A 19,444-nucleotide genomic window follows, 5' to 3' on the forward strand; every position below is an offset into this window, starting at 1 on the left:
GAATGCTCCACTTCTAAGTAGCCACAGCAAAGCATTATTCACACCCAGTCTTTCAGAGATGATGCAATTAAGACTTAGAGGAATGATTGCCTCCTAAATCTTATACACCAATGTGAGCAAGAGACTAGCATCTCCGCACCAGCAGAAAGTCTTGAGGAAGGGTAGAATAAATCAGTAAGAACAAATAAATCATGAAGTGAAATTAAATTCGTGCTATGAAGTTAAAACACAGAGCTAGCTTTGTGGTGATTTCTATTTGAAAAAGGAAAAGAAAGAAGCAAGTAAGCTGTCTTAAATCCAGACTGAGCTTGAGCCAAAAGTTTTACATTTGGCAAGACTGGGACTAGGAGAAAAGCCCCGTGTTCTGGCACATACCTGTTTCTAGTATTTGTTTGCTGGAAGCTTCCCTGCCCTCCGCTCCAAATCTCAGCTGAAATTTTATTCCAGGTTGCACTGTATAACTATGCAGAGCTCCACAAACGTGCTTAAAGGTTTGGGGATTGTCCACCTCTATTTGTTCTCTCTATATGGATTTATATCCATATTTTCTGTACAACAGATATGTTCCTTATTATTGTATTAAGAAGCTAAATGATTGTAGCATCAGGTTGGTAGTGATGCAAAAATATTATTTCAGAAAACTTTTTCCAAGGAAATAAAATTTTATGAGGCTTTCAGGACCTCATAAAATTCAGAAGATTAGAAAGAAATGAAATTCTCTGTAACTTGTGAACCCACTTTTCAGGAAGGTAGAAGGAAAAGTTATTTATCCATTTTTTATGTAATCAATATAAATTCACAAAACTTTCTACTTACAAGAGTAATTTAGGCTGTTTACATATCCCCTGTATTTATTGCTGTCCTACAGAAATGGAAGCTTCTACTTCCAGCTTGAAGTGCTTTGATTTCATTTTAAGGGCTACATGGCATGTAAAATCCCCCAAGACTCTCTACCAACAGAGCTTTAAAAATGCCAAAACAGCAGTCAAAGGACTGAACTCTCCTCTTCATCGTGCATTTGACCTTGGTGCAGCTGATGCAGTGATGTGGGTATGTGGAAGCTACAACCTGGGTGGGTGCAAAGCACAAGAAGCTCAATTCTAGGCTACTCAGCATTTTGAGAAAGAGATGTTCAGATTTGGCCTTACTGTAGCAGTCTCCAGAGAGATCAGTCTAACGACAACTTAATTTTACCAACATTGCCTGACTCAGTAAAAAAGTACAGATTGAATAATTGCTATATCAAAAAGTAAAGGCCATAACTATCACAATTACCCACATTAACTCCGATTGTTTTGTAAGAGAAGCAACCGCTGTTTAGAAGACTGTCAGAGCCAGAGGGAAACAAAACAGCTCAAGAATGCCTGGTATTAAATGAGAGGGGAAAAAATCACTTGTCTTCCTTTACTGTCATCCTGTGATAATAAAATGAAGGGCTGCAAGTGTGGAGGGTTTGCTGTCGGGCAGCAAATGAAGCTTCATCAGATGATTCGCTGCCAAGCCAGGGTGACTGTACTCATCTCGGCTAACAGCGCAAAAGGAGGTTGGTTTCCTCAGTACAGACACTCCCAAGCCACTTGCAGATCAAGACTGCCTCCTTCTCAGCTGAAAATGTCAAGGTCTCCAGGGAGCCACCATAGGGAAATTACTGTATGGCCTCTAGAGATAGCCCTGCCTGGGCTCTGTGATAGAGATGGGGCAGAAACATGCTCTTTGTGCCATCAGTGATGTTCAAGAAGATGTATCGTCAGTGCAATGGCTATTGGCTGATGAGCAGGGAATACCCTCTCCCTGCAACTGCTGCTGGATGGGATTTTGTGAAGACAAATATTTTTTATAGTTTAGTTCCAAGAGCTACAAGTTATTTATAATAAATTCTTGCCATTCTGGTATTGTTCCTACAAGCATAATTAAAGGAAATATAAACTCTTAGTGCAACGCTTGGAGAGTACAGGTGGGTTTTGGCACCTCACTGATTAGAAATGCAAATTTGGGAAACAATTAACTAATGTGGGAGAAATCAACAACTTGCACGAAGCTCTTTCAGGTCTTTTCTATCACAGCTGCAGTAATTTCCCCAATAAAAAGCCTAAGGAAGACGGTACTGAACTCTACAGCCCATGGAGCAAGCTCCCAGTCTCTCTGTCTGGAATACACATTAAAGCTTTGTTTCACACAGAGGCAGCTAAAGCATAAATTAGAGTCAAGATTTTCAAAAATAGGTGAGTGAAGTTGGCTCCAGTTTCATGACGCCCAGTGGTGGTTAACACAAACTCAGTCATCCTTACTCATCCGTGACACCAGGCATGCACTGCCTTTCCCAGAAAGGTGTCAGAAGAAAGCGTGTGGGACCAGCAGGTGACCCTTATCACAGTGCTCCTGGTGCCCTGCTAGCACTGCTGGAAAAGCCTGCTGCCAGCAGCCCCCGCGCCCGGAGAACCAGGCATTTCCAAATGGGTCTGCCACAAAAATTTAAGTCCTAAAAACAAATGTCTGAAAGTGTAAGGCATTTGAAGAGAGAGGTAATTTGTGAACAACGCAACACCTGGTTCTGCGCTTGCTAAGCTATTTTGTAGGGAAGTCCAGCTACTGCACGGCTCAAAATGAAACCGTGGACACCAGTTCCAGAGAAGGCTCAAAGCCAAGGGCTCAAGTCTTGTCCATGGTACCCAACAAACCCTCTGGACACCCAGGGCTGAGAGGTGCTGCTCTGCCTATTCCTGATGACTGTTCCAGGCCTTGGGACCTCTCTCCAAGAAAGAAGGGACTTATTTTAGTCATTAAGCTTCACTGGCCTCCTAGATGCTCTGTCCATTTTCCAATCACACAGAAATTTCATATTGCAAATCAATGGCTGTCTTGTCCAGATCTTGATCATCTTACTCAGGTAAATTAATTCTTCCTCTGACAGGTAGTCAATAAAACTTGCTTGAGTAAGGATTACTTACTTGAGAAAGGGTTTGTAATATCAAGCCCATGAAACTCTTAGTTCATAGGTGAAGGGACCAGATCCACACTTTGAACTGCATCTATGCCACTTATTAGAATTTCTTTGGCTTTTTGTTCTGTTTCAGATCATTCACTTATTTACTCTGAGCTTATTGTGCCTTCTGTCAGTGTCAATATGGCTCAGCTGGCAGCAGATGCTCCTCTAGATCTGAGCACACTGGTGTGAAATAATGAGAAAGGAATGAAAATTGATGTGAACTGTTGTCTAAAACCTGAACTGAAACCTTCATATTTACAAAACTCTGCTTCTAGTTTGTGTACCAGCTCCATGAGATATCCTCATTTTATAAATACAGTAGATCTTCCAGTTTACTGAAAGTACTGTCAGGGTGAGGTACAGCCCACTCTTTTCAGTTTTCTAGGTCCATTTTGTTAAAATATTAGGTTCTGGAGTTGTCATTCAAGGAAACATGCCCTCACAAGTTCTTTGAGGTTTGCCCATTTCCAGTCAGCTCAAATGCAAGGTCCCACCAACGCTTGGGTTCAAGAGGAACACTGCTATCACATAACAGGATTTTTTTTAACATCTGAAAATGCTCTGGGGATGAGGATGGAAGGTCTAAATTGACTCTCTCATTAATGTTCCTCCAAAGTCATCACAGCAAGGAAAGGGGAAGACTGTTTTATAAAGCAGACAGCCTCTTGTGCTGTGCTTCTGACACCAGCTCTCTGATTTTTAGATACCTCCCGAGGCTTTAAATAAACAGAACTGTACTTCACCAATTATCATGCCTGTTTTGCTTAGCTCCCTAGTGGATTTAGTTTTAGAAGAACTGTACCGCTCAATATTCAGTGCTGTTTGGGTAAAATTACAAAAATGAAAAACAATGTGATAGCACCTGTAGCATCCACAGAACATAAAATATGAAAGGTCTTATCTGTTCAATTATTTAAACCATCAAGCTGCTGGTAAAAGCTATTATATTGACATTATATCCAAAGACTCCCTAATTCATTCTATATTTCTTTTGTTAATCCTGGATTCCCTAACGAAAGCAATTCAGTATGGGAATTCAAGTTTCCTGATACTATTTTTATTCAACAGACTTGTTTTCTTTCCCACATCGTTTAGATTTTTCCATTCAGGAATTCAGCAAGCTTACCTCCAAGAATCAGCTTATGTATGGAAAAGTTAGCTCCTGAAACCAAGGCTTCAAGGGCATAACCTAAATATGACAACTTTTCTGTTTCCTTTGTCCCTGCCTAGCTTCTGTACCACACGCCGTGTTTATCCTGCTTTCTAGGACTCAGACAAGTGTCTCTGGTTTCAGTACTGAGAAGTCACGCCAAAAGAATGGCTTTCGGGCTCTCTGTGACTGAAGTAACAGGGTTTCCTTTGGAAACCCCCTTCAGTTGTGCTGCAGTTCCCAAAAGCAACCATAGAACTCAGAATCCTGGGGATAATGACTCCTCTTTTCTTGCCCACCAATTCCCCATTGGTTTTGCTTAGTAGACTTTTTGAAAGATGCCTTCTGACTGACTGCAAATTCACCGCAAATGCAATGTGAACTTTTAGAGTCAAGCTGGATTCTGTTCTTGCACCTCATCACGTGCAATAAAAGTTCTGCCAAGAAAAGGATGCTTTCAGTGGGTTTGCAAGGATGTAAACGGCCAGAAAGCAGTAAACATTTCTCTTGAGGCTGCCAAGTAGGAACAGAACTGAATTCACTTCCTCTTAGCACTGTCGTAACTGCAGGGCTACAAGAAGATAAAAAGACATGAAAACATGTCTAATAAAGTCACTCGAATACCCCCACACGACAGATCTGTTGATGAAGCCAGTCTGGATTGACAGATAGTCATTTTGGGGAACTGAACTGCCCTTTACTTACTTTTAGCACAGGACCTGCCAAATATTGTTTGTCCTAGCAGTGCTGCAACAGCCAAAGCTCCAGGTCCTGCCCTGCAGCAACAGGCACACACAGCACAGGCGTAGGAACACGCGCGCGCAGGAGCAGGCACGCTTCCATCTCCTCATTCAGCTTTTCCTGCAGCTCATTCTCACTCCAGTCCCTTACTGTCACCACAACCACTTTTTTTTCCTGCATATCCTTAACCAGGGTTAACTCACCCTTCTGGGTATTTCTTATCAGAGCAGCAACGGCCTCCTGAAAACTAACCCACAAAGACAACACCAACAGGACGCAGCAACAGGACTGACTGGTGAGGGCACACCTTTCTCAAGCTGTTGGTTACCTGCAGATGGCTGTGGGAGAGTATAAGAAAAAAGGAATTTTATCCCAATATTTTCTCAGCACACTTCCCCAGCCTCTGGTGAGCTAAGGACATTTCTCACCTAAGCATGACATCATCATATTTTGCAGCATTTTTCTTTCAAGAATTTACCTAAATGGTATTTGAACCCACAGAAATGATGGCAGCCTCGGCATCCTGTTGCAATGTGTTCCCCAGCTGAACCATGTGCCGAGTGGAAAACACTTTCTGCAGATTTAATAAATGTGATGATGACCCTTGTGCTTCAGCATCATCCTGGGTTAGTTACTACTCAAGTTCTGAGTTTGTTTTCCAGTACCAGCCCACTCCTGTTGGTCTGGGGAGTCCTTGGAGACTGTCCTTGATTGCTCCAGCATCCTTGTTCAGATGTTCATCTTCACATGGGCATTTACAGCGAGCAGCAGGCTGTGAGCGCCGGGGTGAGCCATCTTGTCGGCAGGTTACAGAGCCAGTGTAACGAGGCAGAAGCGCTGCTGAGTCACTGTGACAAGAGCTGCTCATTAGCTCAACCTGCAGCACGAGAGGGAGGGGAAGCCCTTCTGGGCAGAAGTAGGGAAGGCAGACAGCTTTCTAGAAGGAAAGGCAAGCGTAGGAAAGAAAGGGAGGTTTCATAATGGTATTTGCTTTTAATTAAGCCACATTCTAAAAAACAGCCCAAGTTTGCAAAGTTATCTTGCTTCTTATCTGGAAGATGCTTCATACATATCAGGAAAAAAAAAAGCAGCAACTCAAAAATCCACACAAATACTAGCATACATATTTTCACAGCAAACTGCAAAAGAGCTCAGCCCTACAGGGAGTAGGAACACACATCACCCCACAGGTACCTACACCATGGGTCACAATGTGTAGCACCCACACCAAATTTCTCATTGGCTCTGCTGAATCATAGCAATGTAATCCGGCGTTTGGTGATCCGAGTATACAACCACAACTGAGCACGCTGAGAACCTGGCAGTGCTCTTATTCTTGCACTTTGCAACTCACACCGTCTGCTCAAGTAAGTCCTTATCTGCTTACAACTCTTGCCTGCCAAACATGCTTTGCAACGTGACAGTGAAGAGTTGTGAGTAGCCTAGAAGTCCTGGAACTCAGTATTCCTTGTTTGCTGGCGCGGGGCCGAAACGCGATGCTGGAAGCAAGCAGTGTGTGATCCAGGTGCCAAACTATCCAACTCAGGTCCAGCTCCAAATTCTGCCAAGGCTTTTTTTTTTTGAAGCATGCTGGTTTTGTGTCACTGTGATCCCAGCGAGCAGTGCAATGCACTGAAAAACTGGGCCTTATGAGCTACATTGCCACTTCAGCCGCATTTCTGAGCTTGCTGAGTCCTAGACTTCTGCTCTGAGCAACATCCAAAGTCTGAGTTTATAAAGCCTTCCCGTCTTTTCAACCAAGGACTTTGGCATTGATTAGCAAATGGCTAACAAAGAGAGTGGATGCACTTTTAGTCTTTTATCTACTTCACAGGTATATTATTTCTCTCATAGGACATGAAATTGCTCTTGCACAAGCAGCAATTTCACTGCTGATTTTTAACAGCCACTCTGGTAGGAAACCATTGCACAGGCATCTAACTGTGGGCCTGTCTGGATCTGCCCAGTGCACAGACCTGAAGCATCGCTTTCTCATGCTTTGGCTTCTCTCATGAAGCCTTGTCTTAGAAGGTGCTGACTACCCTCAGCTCCCACCACCTGCAGTGAGGGATGGATGCGCAGCGGCACCTCTGTGGATTTCAGATGCCTGGGGGAAGACTTGTAGAGAAAAGCTGCATAATAGCTCCAACACTTTCAGCTTGCCGAGTCTCCTAATAATTCTCCCGTGGGAGGGCGATGCTCTCCCCACTTTTCTGCTGGAGACAGCAGGCAGTCTGTCTCCCGAAATCTGCAACTACACTGATCCCAGCAGAGACAAGCACCTGAACAAAACAGCATCCATCTCTCCACCCCACCGCTCAGCAACAGCACATATCGCTGAGACCGACCAGCACATACCTCCTTAAGGAAGACCTGCTGAAGGAAACCACCCCGCTTCCCCAGGGATCTGACCCCCAGCAGCGTCCCACATCACAGCGCGGGGCCAGACAGGCACAGCAAGCCACGGGCTGCTGGTCCCTTCAGCGAGCAGGAGGCAAGTCTGCGAGCAGCAGGCGCTGCAGCTACATTGCTAGGCACATCCAGCTCACAACCAACCCCCAAAACTCACCGGCAGATGCCCTGGTAACAGGATGAGCCTGTGAGCACAGCCTAAGCCAGGGAGCGCCCATCTGGGCAGCGCTATCAGGAGCCTGTGATGCTGTGACGGAGACCCACCAAGCTTCTGCCGTGCCAGGCACCAGCCAGCATCCACCTCTGTGCTGCAACGCTGCTGTAAGGCTGAACCGAGCACAGTTGTTTGCATCTGCTGAGCTTAGCTGCTGGCATAATTTAGAGCAGTGTCTGTGGTTCAAGGTGTCAGAAAACATTTAACAGTTTGGGCTGGTCCTACAGTGCCTGGGAACCTCCTTAGAGCCTGCTCCTGTCCCAGCGCTGATCCCACGCCTCGCCTGCCTGCTCTCCCACCTCTGCTGTGGGGCAGCAGGAGCAGCCAGGGCTGTCAGCACAACGTCAGGTCATGGGGGGCCAGAGCAGCCCTCCTCACTGTGAAGATGTTGCGTGTTTACCCAGCACAGAGCAAGGTGTTGCGATGAAAAAAAGAATGTGCTGCAGCTGTGTCTAAGACCCTGTCGTTGAAGAGAGTGAACTATACTGAGGTATGGTCTGCACTTGAGCATTCATGGTAAAAAATGATTTATACTGACGTGCAAATTTAACTAGATGAATCTTTTGATTATTTCCTCTATCTCTTGGTTTGTGCTATTTCCCTGAGGTGCAAAAATGCTCTTTGCCAGTAATTCATTATAAATGCCCCAGCCATTCCCATTAACTACAGCAGGTCTCCGCTGCACTGCTCAGTATTAAAATATGCACAAACTTCTCTTCTCTCCAGCTCACCAAAACCAATTTTTGAATCACTCTGAGAATTTAAACACATTTCAGTTCTCTTGACTATAATCAATGTGCACACTTCATACAATATTTACTTTCTGTGCAGGTACCAAATTTATATATGACAATCTATTTTACATACAGAGGACAATGTTAGCTGAATGCTCTCTTAGGGTAAATTATATGCAAAATTCTGCACAGGGTATTATATCGAAGTGCTCCTTAAACCTATGTTAACTCCGTACCGAGCGCATCAGACAAGAAATGGTAAAATTAAGCCACGTACAGCAGCTCTATTAACTCAAAAATATTTGACATTCTAGAATAGCCAACAAAGCAAGCGTAAACAACTCTGCCATGTAGCATACTTCTTATTATCCATCCTACAAAAGGCTGAATGCCCTGAATTTCCAATAAACGAGTCAAAAGGGGCTGCAGGAGGGAAGGACAGACTGGGCCCTACCATGCATGGCCAGGGCAAAGGACTGCTCTTAGACAAGGGCACCATCCAACCTGGGAGAAGTTGTAAGCTTACTCACATGTGACACTACTAAATCAAAGGCTTTGGCAAATCACAGGAACCCAGAACAAGACAAGATGGAAAACAAACACTCTTTACATGCTGAGTTGCATGGCTCCTGAGTCCAGCCAGAAGGATGCAATGAGCAGTACACATTTAGTTTTACTGTTTCTGACAATGTACCCAGGCTAAACAAGCACACAATTACATGGGCTGAAATGTTCTCTAGGAGAAATATGCATTTCACTGACAATCATTAAATGGTTTTAAAAACTCTGACATGATGGTTCACAGAAAATACACAGCTAGATGTTCTCAGACTGTTTTGTTGTTGTTGTTGTTTGGGTTTTTTTTTTATTTGCTGTACTTTGGGTTATGTTTCAACCTATGTAGAATTCAAACAGTACACCCAATTCTCTTCACCTACATACATGCCTTCCCTTTAATGAACTTCACTCAGCTGCTGCTCTGTGTCACTGTGAGCCTCCTCTGTCACATCGCAATCACTTTAATGAGAAAGCAATAGCTCTAGGACTACGTCTGACAAACAGCACCTTAAAATACTTTTCATTCTTTTGTTCAAGACAACAAAAGAACACAAGAACCTCACAGGGCATGAAATCTGAAAAACCCTCAAGTGTAGCATATGTGGTGGTCACCTGAAAGATGCAGTCATTCATAGAAAGAAAAATAAGGTAAAAATAAAAGCCATCATAAAAGACAAAAGGGCATGATTCATTATGTGGTTACATAAGACAGCAGTGCCATGACACTGTTTAAATCATCTTGCAGCAGCATGACACAGGTGTAAGAAGGGATGAATCAAACCCTGTGTTTTCATTTTAAATGGGTGCTCAAGCAACAAACGGCAGGAAGAGCAACAGCTTCAAATAGCTCCTGACAAGGTCCCTCCAAATAAAATTGTGAGGGTAGACTCAGCTTGGGAGATGCGGTCACACAGCTCCCATTGACTCTGGTAGGAAACTGGCTACAGAAAAACCCCCACATTTCAAATGTGTTGTTCTTGTGTGATATGAAAAGACATTTTCCAGCTGGTGTGGAGAGGAGGCACACACTGCTCAGGGCTGGGTGAGCAGCGGCAGCATGGCAGGCTGCGGGGAGGACCAAGGTCGCTTCCCTTCCCTGCAGTCCAGGACTCTTAATGTGCTTCTATAACAAATGTAGATAATTATATATTTATTTTAACATAATATGTGTGGTTTTTTGTTTTGTTTTGGTTTTTTTTTTTGCTTAGCTGAGTTGCTTCCTTGTCCCCGAGGAGCTTTTATCATTACATTAAAGATCTTATTTTTGCTCTAACTGACAGACACCGCAAACTATCTATAAACTCTGGCAGCCAGCCTCAGATATCTGTTCTCTGCAGATTTATTATACATCACTGATCTCCTCATGGAGCAAATTTACTTCATTCTTGAGTACAGTCACTGGATCAGAAGCAAACCACACTGCAGACTACCTCTGAGGTCAGATACCTGAATCCCCATCCTGGCAGACTGCTAGGGAAGAACAGGCAAGGCCAGTGCCAGAGCTCAACAAATTACCAAACTGGATGCGCAGATACTCTCCATCTGCCAAAAACTGCAATAGGTTGTGGCTAGGACACATTTTCTACATACACAGGACACTCAGAATCAACTAAGTAAATTTTGTTGCTGCACAGCCCAAACCTAACAAATATACCATAAGGAACAAGACACAAGAATTCACCACAGTCGCTAAAATGAAAAGCAACTGTGATTTAATATTGCAATTTAGTGCACAACACATGGAAAAGGGACACCTGGCACGTTACACCTAACGTGCTTTTTTTCTATGTGGGTGTGGGAAAGCACTCAGCTGAGCCTCCATTTATCCCCCCGAAAGGCAGATGTCTTATTTACCTATTTACCAGTGGGGTAATTGCCACGGACTGAATGGCCTCTTTATCAGGAGCAGTGTTTTGGAAGTGTTGCAGGCTAAAAGGCACCATCAGGTGCAAGGCACAGACAGTAGCACAGGGTGAGGAACAGGGATGGCATGTTACTAGGGCGTTTTTCAAACCGTTTACCAAATGAATCTATAACCTTCAGCAATGCAATGTGAAGGAAACTGTTCTGCACAGACATGAGCATGACTGAAGCACTAGAGTTACAATAAAACCAAAAGAAATTGATCATGACATAGACCCCAATTCTCTCTCCCTACTGCATTGCATCATCAATGTTAATTTCATTTCTCTCTGGAAATTGTGCAGCTATCTGTTACAGTTATCCATGATTTAAATACATTTCTATTTTTCCCTTTATTCTCGCTTCAGGAATTTGACAGTATTTTGTGGGGCTTTTGCTCCTGGTCAATCCCATGTTGCCATCCATCTGCTCCTGACAAAATCCTCCTCAGGAGCACATCCCTGTAAGGGCTTGGAAGCCCTCAGGATGTGTAGATGGATGTCAGTTACTTGAGCTGATCTGTTCCCTGGATTCCCTGTTGGCATCCCTTGAACAGGTGAGTGTTCAGCTCATATAAATCAGCTGAGCTCTCTTGGGACTCATTTCCATCAACCAAGAATCCAGCCCAAAATACAGAGCTGATTTCCCTGTCAGACTGTAGCCCTTGCTGAAAGGACCATGATCAGCAAAAGAAGTGCTAGAAACACTCAAAAAAATGGTGCTGGAGCTACAATTCTGACAGTTTTTGCACAGCAGGTGAAGTAAGGGCAGATGCTCCTCACCTGCCCCCTCCATTCCCTGGGCGCGCTGACAGAGACGTGAGCTGGGTTTTGCCTGCCAAGCAGTTCTGGCAAGTATTGTAAAGCACAAAACAGCTAAACCAGAAGACACCAAGTGATAAACCCGAAATTACTGAGAACCTGGGTGGAAATTCTCTTTATGAAAGTAGATCAACGTAAAATTCACATCCGTCTTTGTGAGTAGTAGTTAAGAATATGAATTTGGAGCGCAACAACATGACAAGTCTGTTTAAGGCCTTGCCAAGACCATAAGGTGCAAGATGAATAAAAGAATGAATGTAAGAAAATATAGCTACTTGATAAAGAAACAAAAATGGCCCTTGTTACTTAGGGGAGAATAGAGGGATGACGGTTGGACTTGATGATCTCAAGGGTCTTCTCCAACCTAAATGATTCTACGATTCTACAATTTTGCAATGGCAACAACAATTAAGTTCACAGATACTAAAGGATTCAAGGAAGACCACATGAAGAACTATCCCTAGTCAATGCAAATAGCAAAAACTACAACCAGAGTGAATCTCTGAGCTCTGCCTAAGATGCCTAGATACCCATTAAACTAGGAGCTGGACTTAATCTAAACAAGGGTTATATTCTTCCCCTCCTCCTCATGTCAAGGGATGTTAGAAGTGATACTTCACCCAAAGCGGTCCCTTTGACCCCAGAGTTATGTCTTGCAATGAGAAGTTACTGCTCTGTTGTAGGTTAACAGTGGCGGAATCTGTCCCCACCCTGCTTTCTGCATCTTTCCAAAATATATCTGATTCTTCCAGGACGCATGCAACGAAAAGATGAGACCTACTCGAACCAAGCCGGTTCGCTGTGCATGGTGCTTTAGGTACAAATCCCACCCAGAGACACGACACGAGGTACCACTCCTCATTCTTTGGAGCCCGCAGAGGCCAGCGAGTGGGCAGCCAGACAGGAGAGCAGCTGAGGATGCAAACGTAAAGGAAAACGCACGGTGCAGTCAAAGGTACATTTGCAGTGCAAATGTAAATGACGCTGCGCAGTCACAGGACGGTGACTACACGGGATTAAGGGACTTTGCACAATATGGCTGTGTGGCTACTGCAAACAGATCTGTGGATTAACCGCACTAAGCAAATAGCCAGAGTAAAAAGAAAAGCAGAGTTTGATGCCGTTCGCTGAGATTTTACTTTGTGCAGCAGCATAACCACTTCTAATTTGCTTTTGCTCTGGCACATACAAGAGGAAAAATATGCAAAGCTGCCCCTCCTCCCTGCTGTCAGGACTGCAAAACAAATGAGAGATTTGAGTAAGTTTACTTGATTGTTATCACTATTAAAGGCACCTCAGGGGAATCATTCAGAGAAGAGAATAATTTGTAGTGGATAATAAATTAAATTTTCCTCTGTTTTCCTCCTTGGGAAAAATCTATTAGAGACTTTATAATTAAAACTCCTGAACATAGTTCACTAAATGTTTTTAACTGGAAAATGTCTGTTTTTAAAAATGTCCTTTTTTTTTTTTTTTCCATAAAACACTCTTTGCTCTCTTGAGAAACGCCACTGAAAATTAATAACTGACATTCTTCATCAGCAACTTGAAGCCATAAGATTTTGGCACCTAGTTCCAATTCTATTTGAAAATCCTGGCCAAACAAAAAACCCTTACTTTTTCTAATCCCTTTTAATAACAGTAATAGAGATTATGTGGGAAGATACAGAATGTGTTCAGGCACATATGTGATTCACAAAGTTGTCCTTTTCCCTTTGTACCCCTCACTGATTAGCCCAACCAGTGCACGCTGACCGAGAGAGCATCCTTTCTGCTTGGGGTTTTGATTGTGGTTGTTTTTCTAAAAATATTTCACACTTCAAGATAATTAGTTTGCATCAAAGGCACCGTAGTTTGATTCCATACATCCATATGTATTCATAATGGAAATAGAGTAATAAGCTAAAACCAGACTGTCATCACTATACTGAATTTGCTGTCGAATCTCATGTCTATAGCTTACAAACACATTCCTTGAAACAGTAAATTATTAATTTACTAAGTTCTTACCATAATTTCAGTGAGATAAAGACTAAAAATGTTTACTTACTGATGTATATAGGTATCCTTCACTGTTCATTGCCAGATACAATTTTGTTTGAACCCCCTGAATCGCCACCACTCGTAAACCCACAGGTATGAGGTTAAACAAAGCTAGGAGAGAAAGGAGATGGAGAGCAAAATTAATCCTTTAGAGTACACAGGTTAGACAGAGAATTAAACCACAATTATCAGAATGAAACAAAAATGCCCATTCATGCATATATTAATTTCTGCAGGTGCCATAGAACAATACTGCTACTATCGTGTTCTTCTATAGAAATTTCCACCAACAGCTCAGAAATTATCTACAGAGGGTATCAACACATCTCCCCCATTCTGACGACATTGAATTGGAGGTACTGAGGGCTAAAAGGACTTACCTGCCTCACGAGCAGAATCCAGGGTCTGCTGAGTAGAGTTGGACATACTTAATTTGGTTTTGTTTTTTCTGACAATAAGTGCAAAAAAAAAAAAAAAAGTAATCTAGAAACAAACAGAAAGTCTTTCGAAATTATCAAAACTTTTTTTTTTTTTTGCAAATTCAGTACATATTTTTGATCAAAAGGAAGGAGCAAGATGAAATTCTGGAAAGTTAAAAACCTTCATTAACATCTCAAAATGTTTCCACTCAAAACTCATTGGGTTTTTTTCTCTTTTTGAGAGGAGAATGGGTTTGAAAAAACAGAGTTAAATAACTGCAAAAAGGAAATGAAATGGTAACATATTCTTTAGATCAAGCCTTAAATCTGTGCTTTCAAAACTGAGCTGCTTCCAATGTTCTCCTAGCGTTTATGCTTGTACACATGCTAACAGTGGCAGTATTTATAAGCAGAGAAATGTCTCTTCAATAAATGAAGATTCCGGTTTGTGAAGTGGCAAATTAAGAAAGAAAAAAAGCAAAGCTCTGCCGCAGTTTAGATTCATGGATACGTTAAAACTGAACACAAGTAATAATGAGTTGAGGACAGTACTCTGTGTTCAATACGTGGGGTTAAAAATAAAAGGGAGTTAAGAAAATTTTCAAGAATTGTTATCATAACCCAAAGCATCTCCTTCCAGCCTGCTGTATAAATGCAGAAATAAGATGAAATAATTACTTGGCTGGAAAACTCTGGTCTGCTTTAGGCTGAAGTTTGGTATATCTGAAGCCAATTTCAAACTGAATTATGAATTTGAAATACTCTTATTTTTCCAAAAGTATAAGCTAAGAATTATGACCCATTATAAAGTCCTTTTTCAGCCTGACAACCCCCAAATGGTCATATTTAATTAAAAGAAAACCTGCAGCTTTGCCAACATTTAATACAGATCCTAAGTTCTGAGTGTGGGGTTGTCAAGAGTGTATCCAAAAAGGAAAGAGCAAACGTATGCATGTCCGTCCGTGATAAAGGCATGGCCAGAACCTAACACTGCGCACTGGGGACAAAGGACTAAATTTTGGTGAAAACAGCCTCTGTTCCAGCAGGCAGCTGGACCTCTAGCTCCATGTGCTGTCCTGGGTTAACCTGAGCATCCCAGCCCCTTGGCTCAGTGAAGAGGGGGTGCAGTGGGCTCGGGGGGGGCAGCAGCCAAGGGACACGCTCACGGCTGGGCTGTCACACTACTAACTGCGGGTGCTCTGCTCTGAGGCTGGGGCACCTTTCAGGGCTGAGCTTCCTACAGTGGTCGAATATAGCAGAGCAGGTGGAAATACGCAGAATTAATAAATAAATGTAGATCATAAAATCATACCTGTGTTTTTCTTTCCCTCTCATATACACGAGTGTACATGCAGACACAAACACGCACACACGCAGCCCCTCCTTGCACTCACCCCAAGCAAAAAATCAACAGAAATGGCTTTCTTTTCACTAAAACAAAATCATCTAGTTCTGTGCAGGTTCTGGTAATCAAAACGTATATTTTTCAGTATGGGAAATGCTAATGGCAATGGATTTCTCATTCATTCTACCAAATACTTGAATTTATTTTGGGGAGAAAATATTCCCTGTCTGATTCAGTAAATATTCCCTGGGTGAGCCCCCTTTTGCAGTTCAACCCCAAAAAGCAGCATCTGATTTCTGTGTAGGCAGGAGAGCACAATTTAAAGCTCAGTATCCAGGCAGAACCTGGAGATCTCTTCCGAAAGGTGCTTTCTTAATGGCATAGTTATGAGTAGGGCAAACGTTTGGCTATCTCCAGCACGAGGGTACGAGTAGGGGCTTTGCTGTAAATAGTGCTTCGAACCTGTCAGCAGATCAGCTCAGGGCAGGGCAAAGCCTGGGACAGCCGTGAAGATACAGCTCCCAGCCACAAGCCAGAGACAGGTTCCAGGGAGCGATTCCTGGCTGCACTGTGCTTGGCAAAGTGTGCAGAGACACGAGGCCGAGTGACTTCTGCCAGGGGAGGGCTGGGGTACCCACTGCGATGGGTGCTCCGCTGCTTCCCGCAGCAGCTGAACGCGTCTCCCTGCCATAAACGTGCACGCTCTGTTTTGAGGCCAGACGAGAGCCGGGCACACGCAGAAGGTGGTTTAGCCATCGGTGGCATTAGCAGCTGCTGTGGCACAAACTATCGGATGTTGCAAAGGGGCTGTGGGGGAGGGACACTGGCTCTGCTGCCCACTGCCTCTGCTGAGGGGCAGAGGGACCAGCTGCTGGAGGGGTGCACAGCCAAGCTGTCCTATGCCCGCACAGCAGGACACAGCCAGGCTGCCCCAGCTGCCGTCTCCAAGGCATTGCACCAGAAAAAGGGGATTGTCCCCTTTAGCAGCAGCCATTGCTCCCACCATCCTCGCACAGCAGCAAGCCCAAGCCTAGCTTCTGTAACAGGGAGCGGCCTGTCTGTGACCAGCAAACGCTGACGGGGCCAGCAGCAGAGCCATGAGCCCCCTCCTGTGCAAGCACCCAGTGCTGCGGACAATGGGTTTGGGATGCTCTCGCATTTCTAGGGCTTGACCCTCATGTGGGCGGATATGACAGCAAAGGTGGCAAAAGAGCCACAGGAAAATAAATTGCCTGTTACTATGCTCTATTTGCGTTAGCATAAAATAATGCAAATAGCATAAAATAACGCAAAGTTATTTGCATCCTAGCCTTTCCATACTACATTTGCACTGTTTAAAATAAGGATATAATATCCATCATAACAAAAAGCTTGGTGATGCCTAAGGGACAGATGATCTTTGCTATGGCCCTTGTGCAATGCAAGCTGACAGAGAATTAGAGCTGCAAAATAAGAGGCAGTGGGCCGCAGCTGGATTTATGAGTCTATCCATTACTGTGAGGTCTCTGTCATCCCTGGCTTGGCCACCTGGACCTTTGTACGCTTTCTGCAGGATTTGTTTCCTATACTTTCTTATTTTATCAGTCTTGAAATCTCTTTGTGTTGCCAAAATCGTGGAATAAATTCTGCCTTGATTTAAAACCTTGCCCTATTCAACATATATAATGAGGCAAAATCTGTTTCTCAGCCAGGAAATTTTTTCCACAAGGCACTTCAAATCACATGGACTCCTGGCTAAAACCAAGGTCTGATGAGTGCTATGGCTCCTCAGATCCATGCTTTGCTTTCTGCCCAAACTGTGCTCCAAAATCTCATCTATCTTTTAAACTCCCTGCAATTGTGGATGTGACCTTGCTTTTGTGAGCCCCGCATGCAGCAGTGGGTCTGCAAAGCTTGAAACAATGGCTCCCAAGACATGAGCCAAGGGGGATCTTCAGGCAAACTTCCCACCCAGCTCTAGGTGGCCAACGATGGAGAATGTAGGCTCCTGGCCCCAGGCAGCTGTCAGGAGCACGGAACAGCAGCTGGCTACTGGGGGCCACAAGCTCTCCCCATCCCTACCATAAACAGGGAAGAATAATTCTGAAATTTAAAGGAGGCTGACCAACACTCTGTCTGGAGACCAGGTGGACTACGGCTATGGTTTGCTCTAAAAAATGCAGTTGCAGAGTCGTAGCGCTGTGCAACTGCTCTGCTGGCCACAGCTGAATTTGAGGATGCTCCCCTTATTGTTAAGGGGAGTTTTAATTATCGCACTGCGCTGCAAAGCAAATGGTCTTACAGAAGGAGTCCTCCTGCGTTTGGAAAGGGCTACAAGTCGTATGGCTTACCCGCAGTGCTCAAATATGGGCTAAACAAGAGATGTCTCTGCAGATATTGAAGAAAGGATTTCAGAGGGCCTGATCCACTTAATAGTCCTGTGAGCAAGGCTTTGGAGGAAGCCCCTTATGTGGACTCTGATCCATAGCATAAAATCAATCTCTCTTACTAGCTCCATTAAAAATGTTACAATTAAAATAAATTCTGGACTGCAGGATATTCAGGTCCATACACTGACCTTACATGAAAGAGGAATATATACAAAAGCATGTGGTTTTTTTATGATAAAACACTCCTCTGTTCTGAACACTTAGGTACTGCAGCCCAGCTGCAACCATTTCTGGGATACTTCCATTATATTTAAGTATTCAGCATTTTGGAAGGGTAATATCCAGCGACAAGGAGTTTTTATGATTTGCTTTGGAAGTTATCAGGTTATGGTAAATTTAAGGACACAGTGAAAACAAAAGATATCTTAAAAACAGATGCATTTGTACTTCCATAAATTTTACCTTGCTTCAAATCTCAGAATCCCTGTTAGAGGGACTCCAAGGAAAATATTTGAATGAAACCAAAAAAAAGATGCAATTTCAGATATTTGCTCTGGTTTATAACAGAGTAAGATTTGCCTATTTCTTTTTCTTTTTAAAGATAATTAGGTTAAACCCTGAAGTCCTGAAAGATTTGTACTGACTTTTAAAATCACAAATATTAGATCATTCACTTGAAAAAAAAGCAACTTTTAAGGTCCATAAGGATCATTCTTAGCGTAAATGTCATGGCTGCACTGAGAACTCTGTAAGATGGCAGCAGCCGCTCAGCGTTGCACTGAGCCAGCCTCCACGCCACCTTCTCCGTGGGTGAGGACGGACCTGGAGCCAAAGCTCAGGTGTCCCTACGGATCCCCCTTGTGCTCTGCCCTAAGGCCAGCACCTTCCGTGGCTGCAGACCTCCTCCCACAGCGAAACGAGGTCCTCCTGCCACTCAGAAGTTAACATAGGGATGCCAAAAGGATTAAAGAGGCTGTGGGAAAGGGCTGGGAGCAAGTGACGGGACAAGATACTTCCTATTGCATCTAGCGCTTACTCTGCCATATTCCAGTGCCCTCTAAAATGAAACATTTCACCTGCAAATGCTTTTCATGCATTACATGGCACTTAAATCAGTGTTTTTTAATAATTAAAAAGGAAGGTCCGCCTGTTGATTTTATGATTTGTTGTCTAAGTGGCCTGAAATGCCTTCTCAAAGTCCCTGCGCCTCCTAACTTTTTTTCAAAACAGAAACTTGGCTTAAGCTAAACACTGCAACTATGTGAAATACTTAAATGTTTTAATTACACACACCAAATCTATGCTCTAGTAATCTTTTCCTGTTTTCTATTAATTCTCAAAATTTTAAAAAATACAACAAACAAACCCAAAAACATCCAAAGCTTTTTCACAGAATAGCTCAGGAAATCTGGTTGAAAGCTGAAGGTATAATTAAGTTTAGAAGGGCTAAACAAAAATAATAATAGGGAAATGTGAACTTTAAATGATGATGAACTCTCATTGTGTGAACTAACATGGCTCTGTTTGAATGAGCCCCTGTTTAAGAGTGGAGATAGCATTATTCTATTTCAGGAACTCTGAGTAGGCGAACAAATTTTCCCTGTTGGAAAAAAAATATCTAATAAAATCCAAAGGACAGCAATGAACTTCTCTAAATTACCATGGAGATAACATTTGCTTTGTTTGTCATATGTGTCATCATTAGCTCCTCTAGTTCATTATTTCTATAAGTGATTTTTATTTGCATTTC

General features: G+C 43.2%; 1 protein-coding gene across 4 annotated transcripts in view; it reads right to left on the reverse strand.

Annotated features, from left to right (window-relative positions):
- The window catches only part of FGF13 (fibroblast growth factor 13), a 263,266-nt gene that overhangs the window by 41,522 nt on the left and 202,300 nt on the right, over window positions 1-19,444 (reverse strand). For all 4 annotated transcript variants that reach the window (XM_037407800.1, XM_037407802.1, XM_037407804.1 and 1 more), the window contains one exon: window positions 13,569-13,672. In XM_037407800.1, coding sequence (XP_037263697.1) covers window positions 13,569-13,672 — 104 coding nt within the window. The remainder of the gene's footprint in view (window positions 1-13,568; window positions 13,673-19,444) is intronic.

This window comes from Falco rusticolus, chromosome 14, assembly GCF_015220075.1.
Source record: "Falco rusticolus isolate bFalRus1 chromosome 14, bFalRus1.pri, whole genome shotgun sequence".
In the NCBI taxonomy this organism is placed as follows: domain Eukaryota; kingdom Metazoa; phylum Chordata; class Aves; order Falconiformes; family Falconidae; genus Falco; species Falco rusticolus.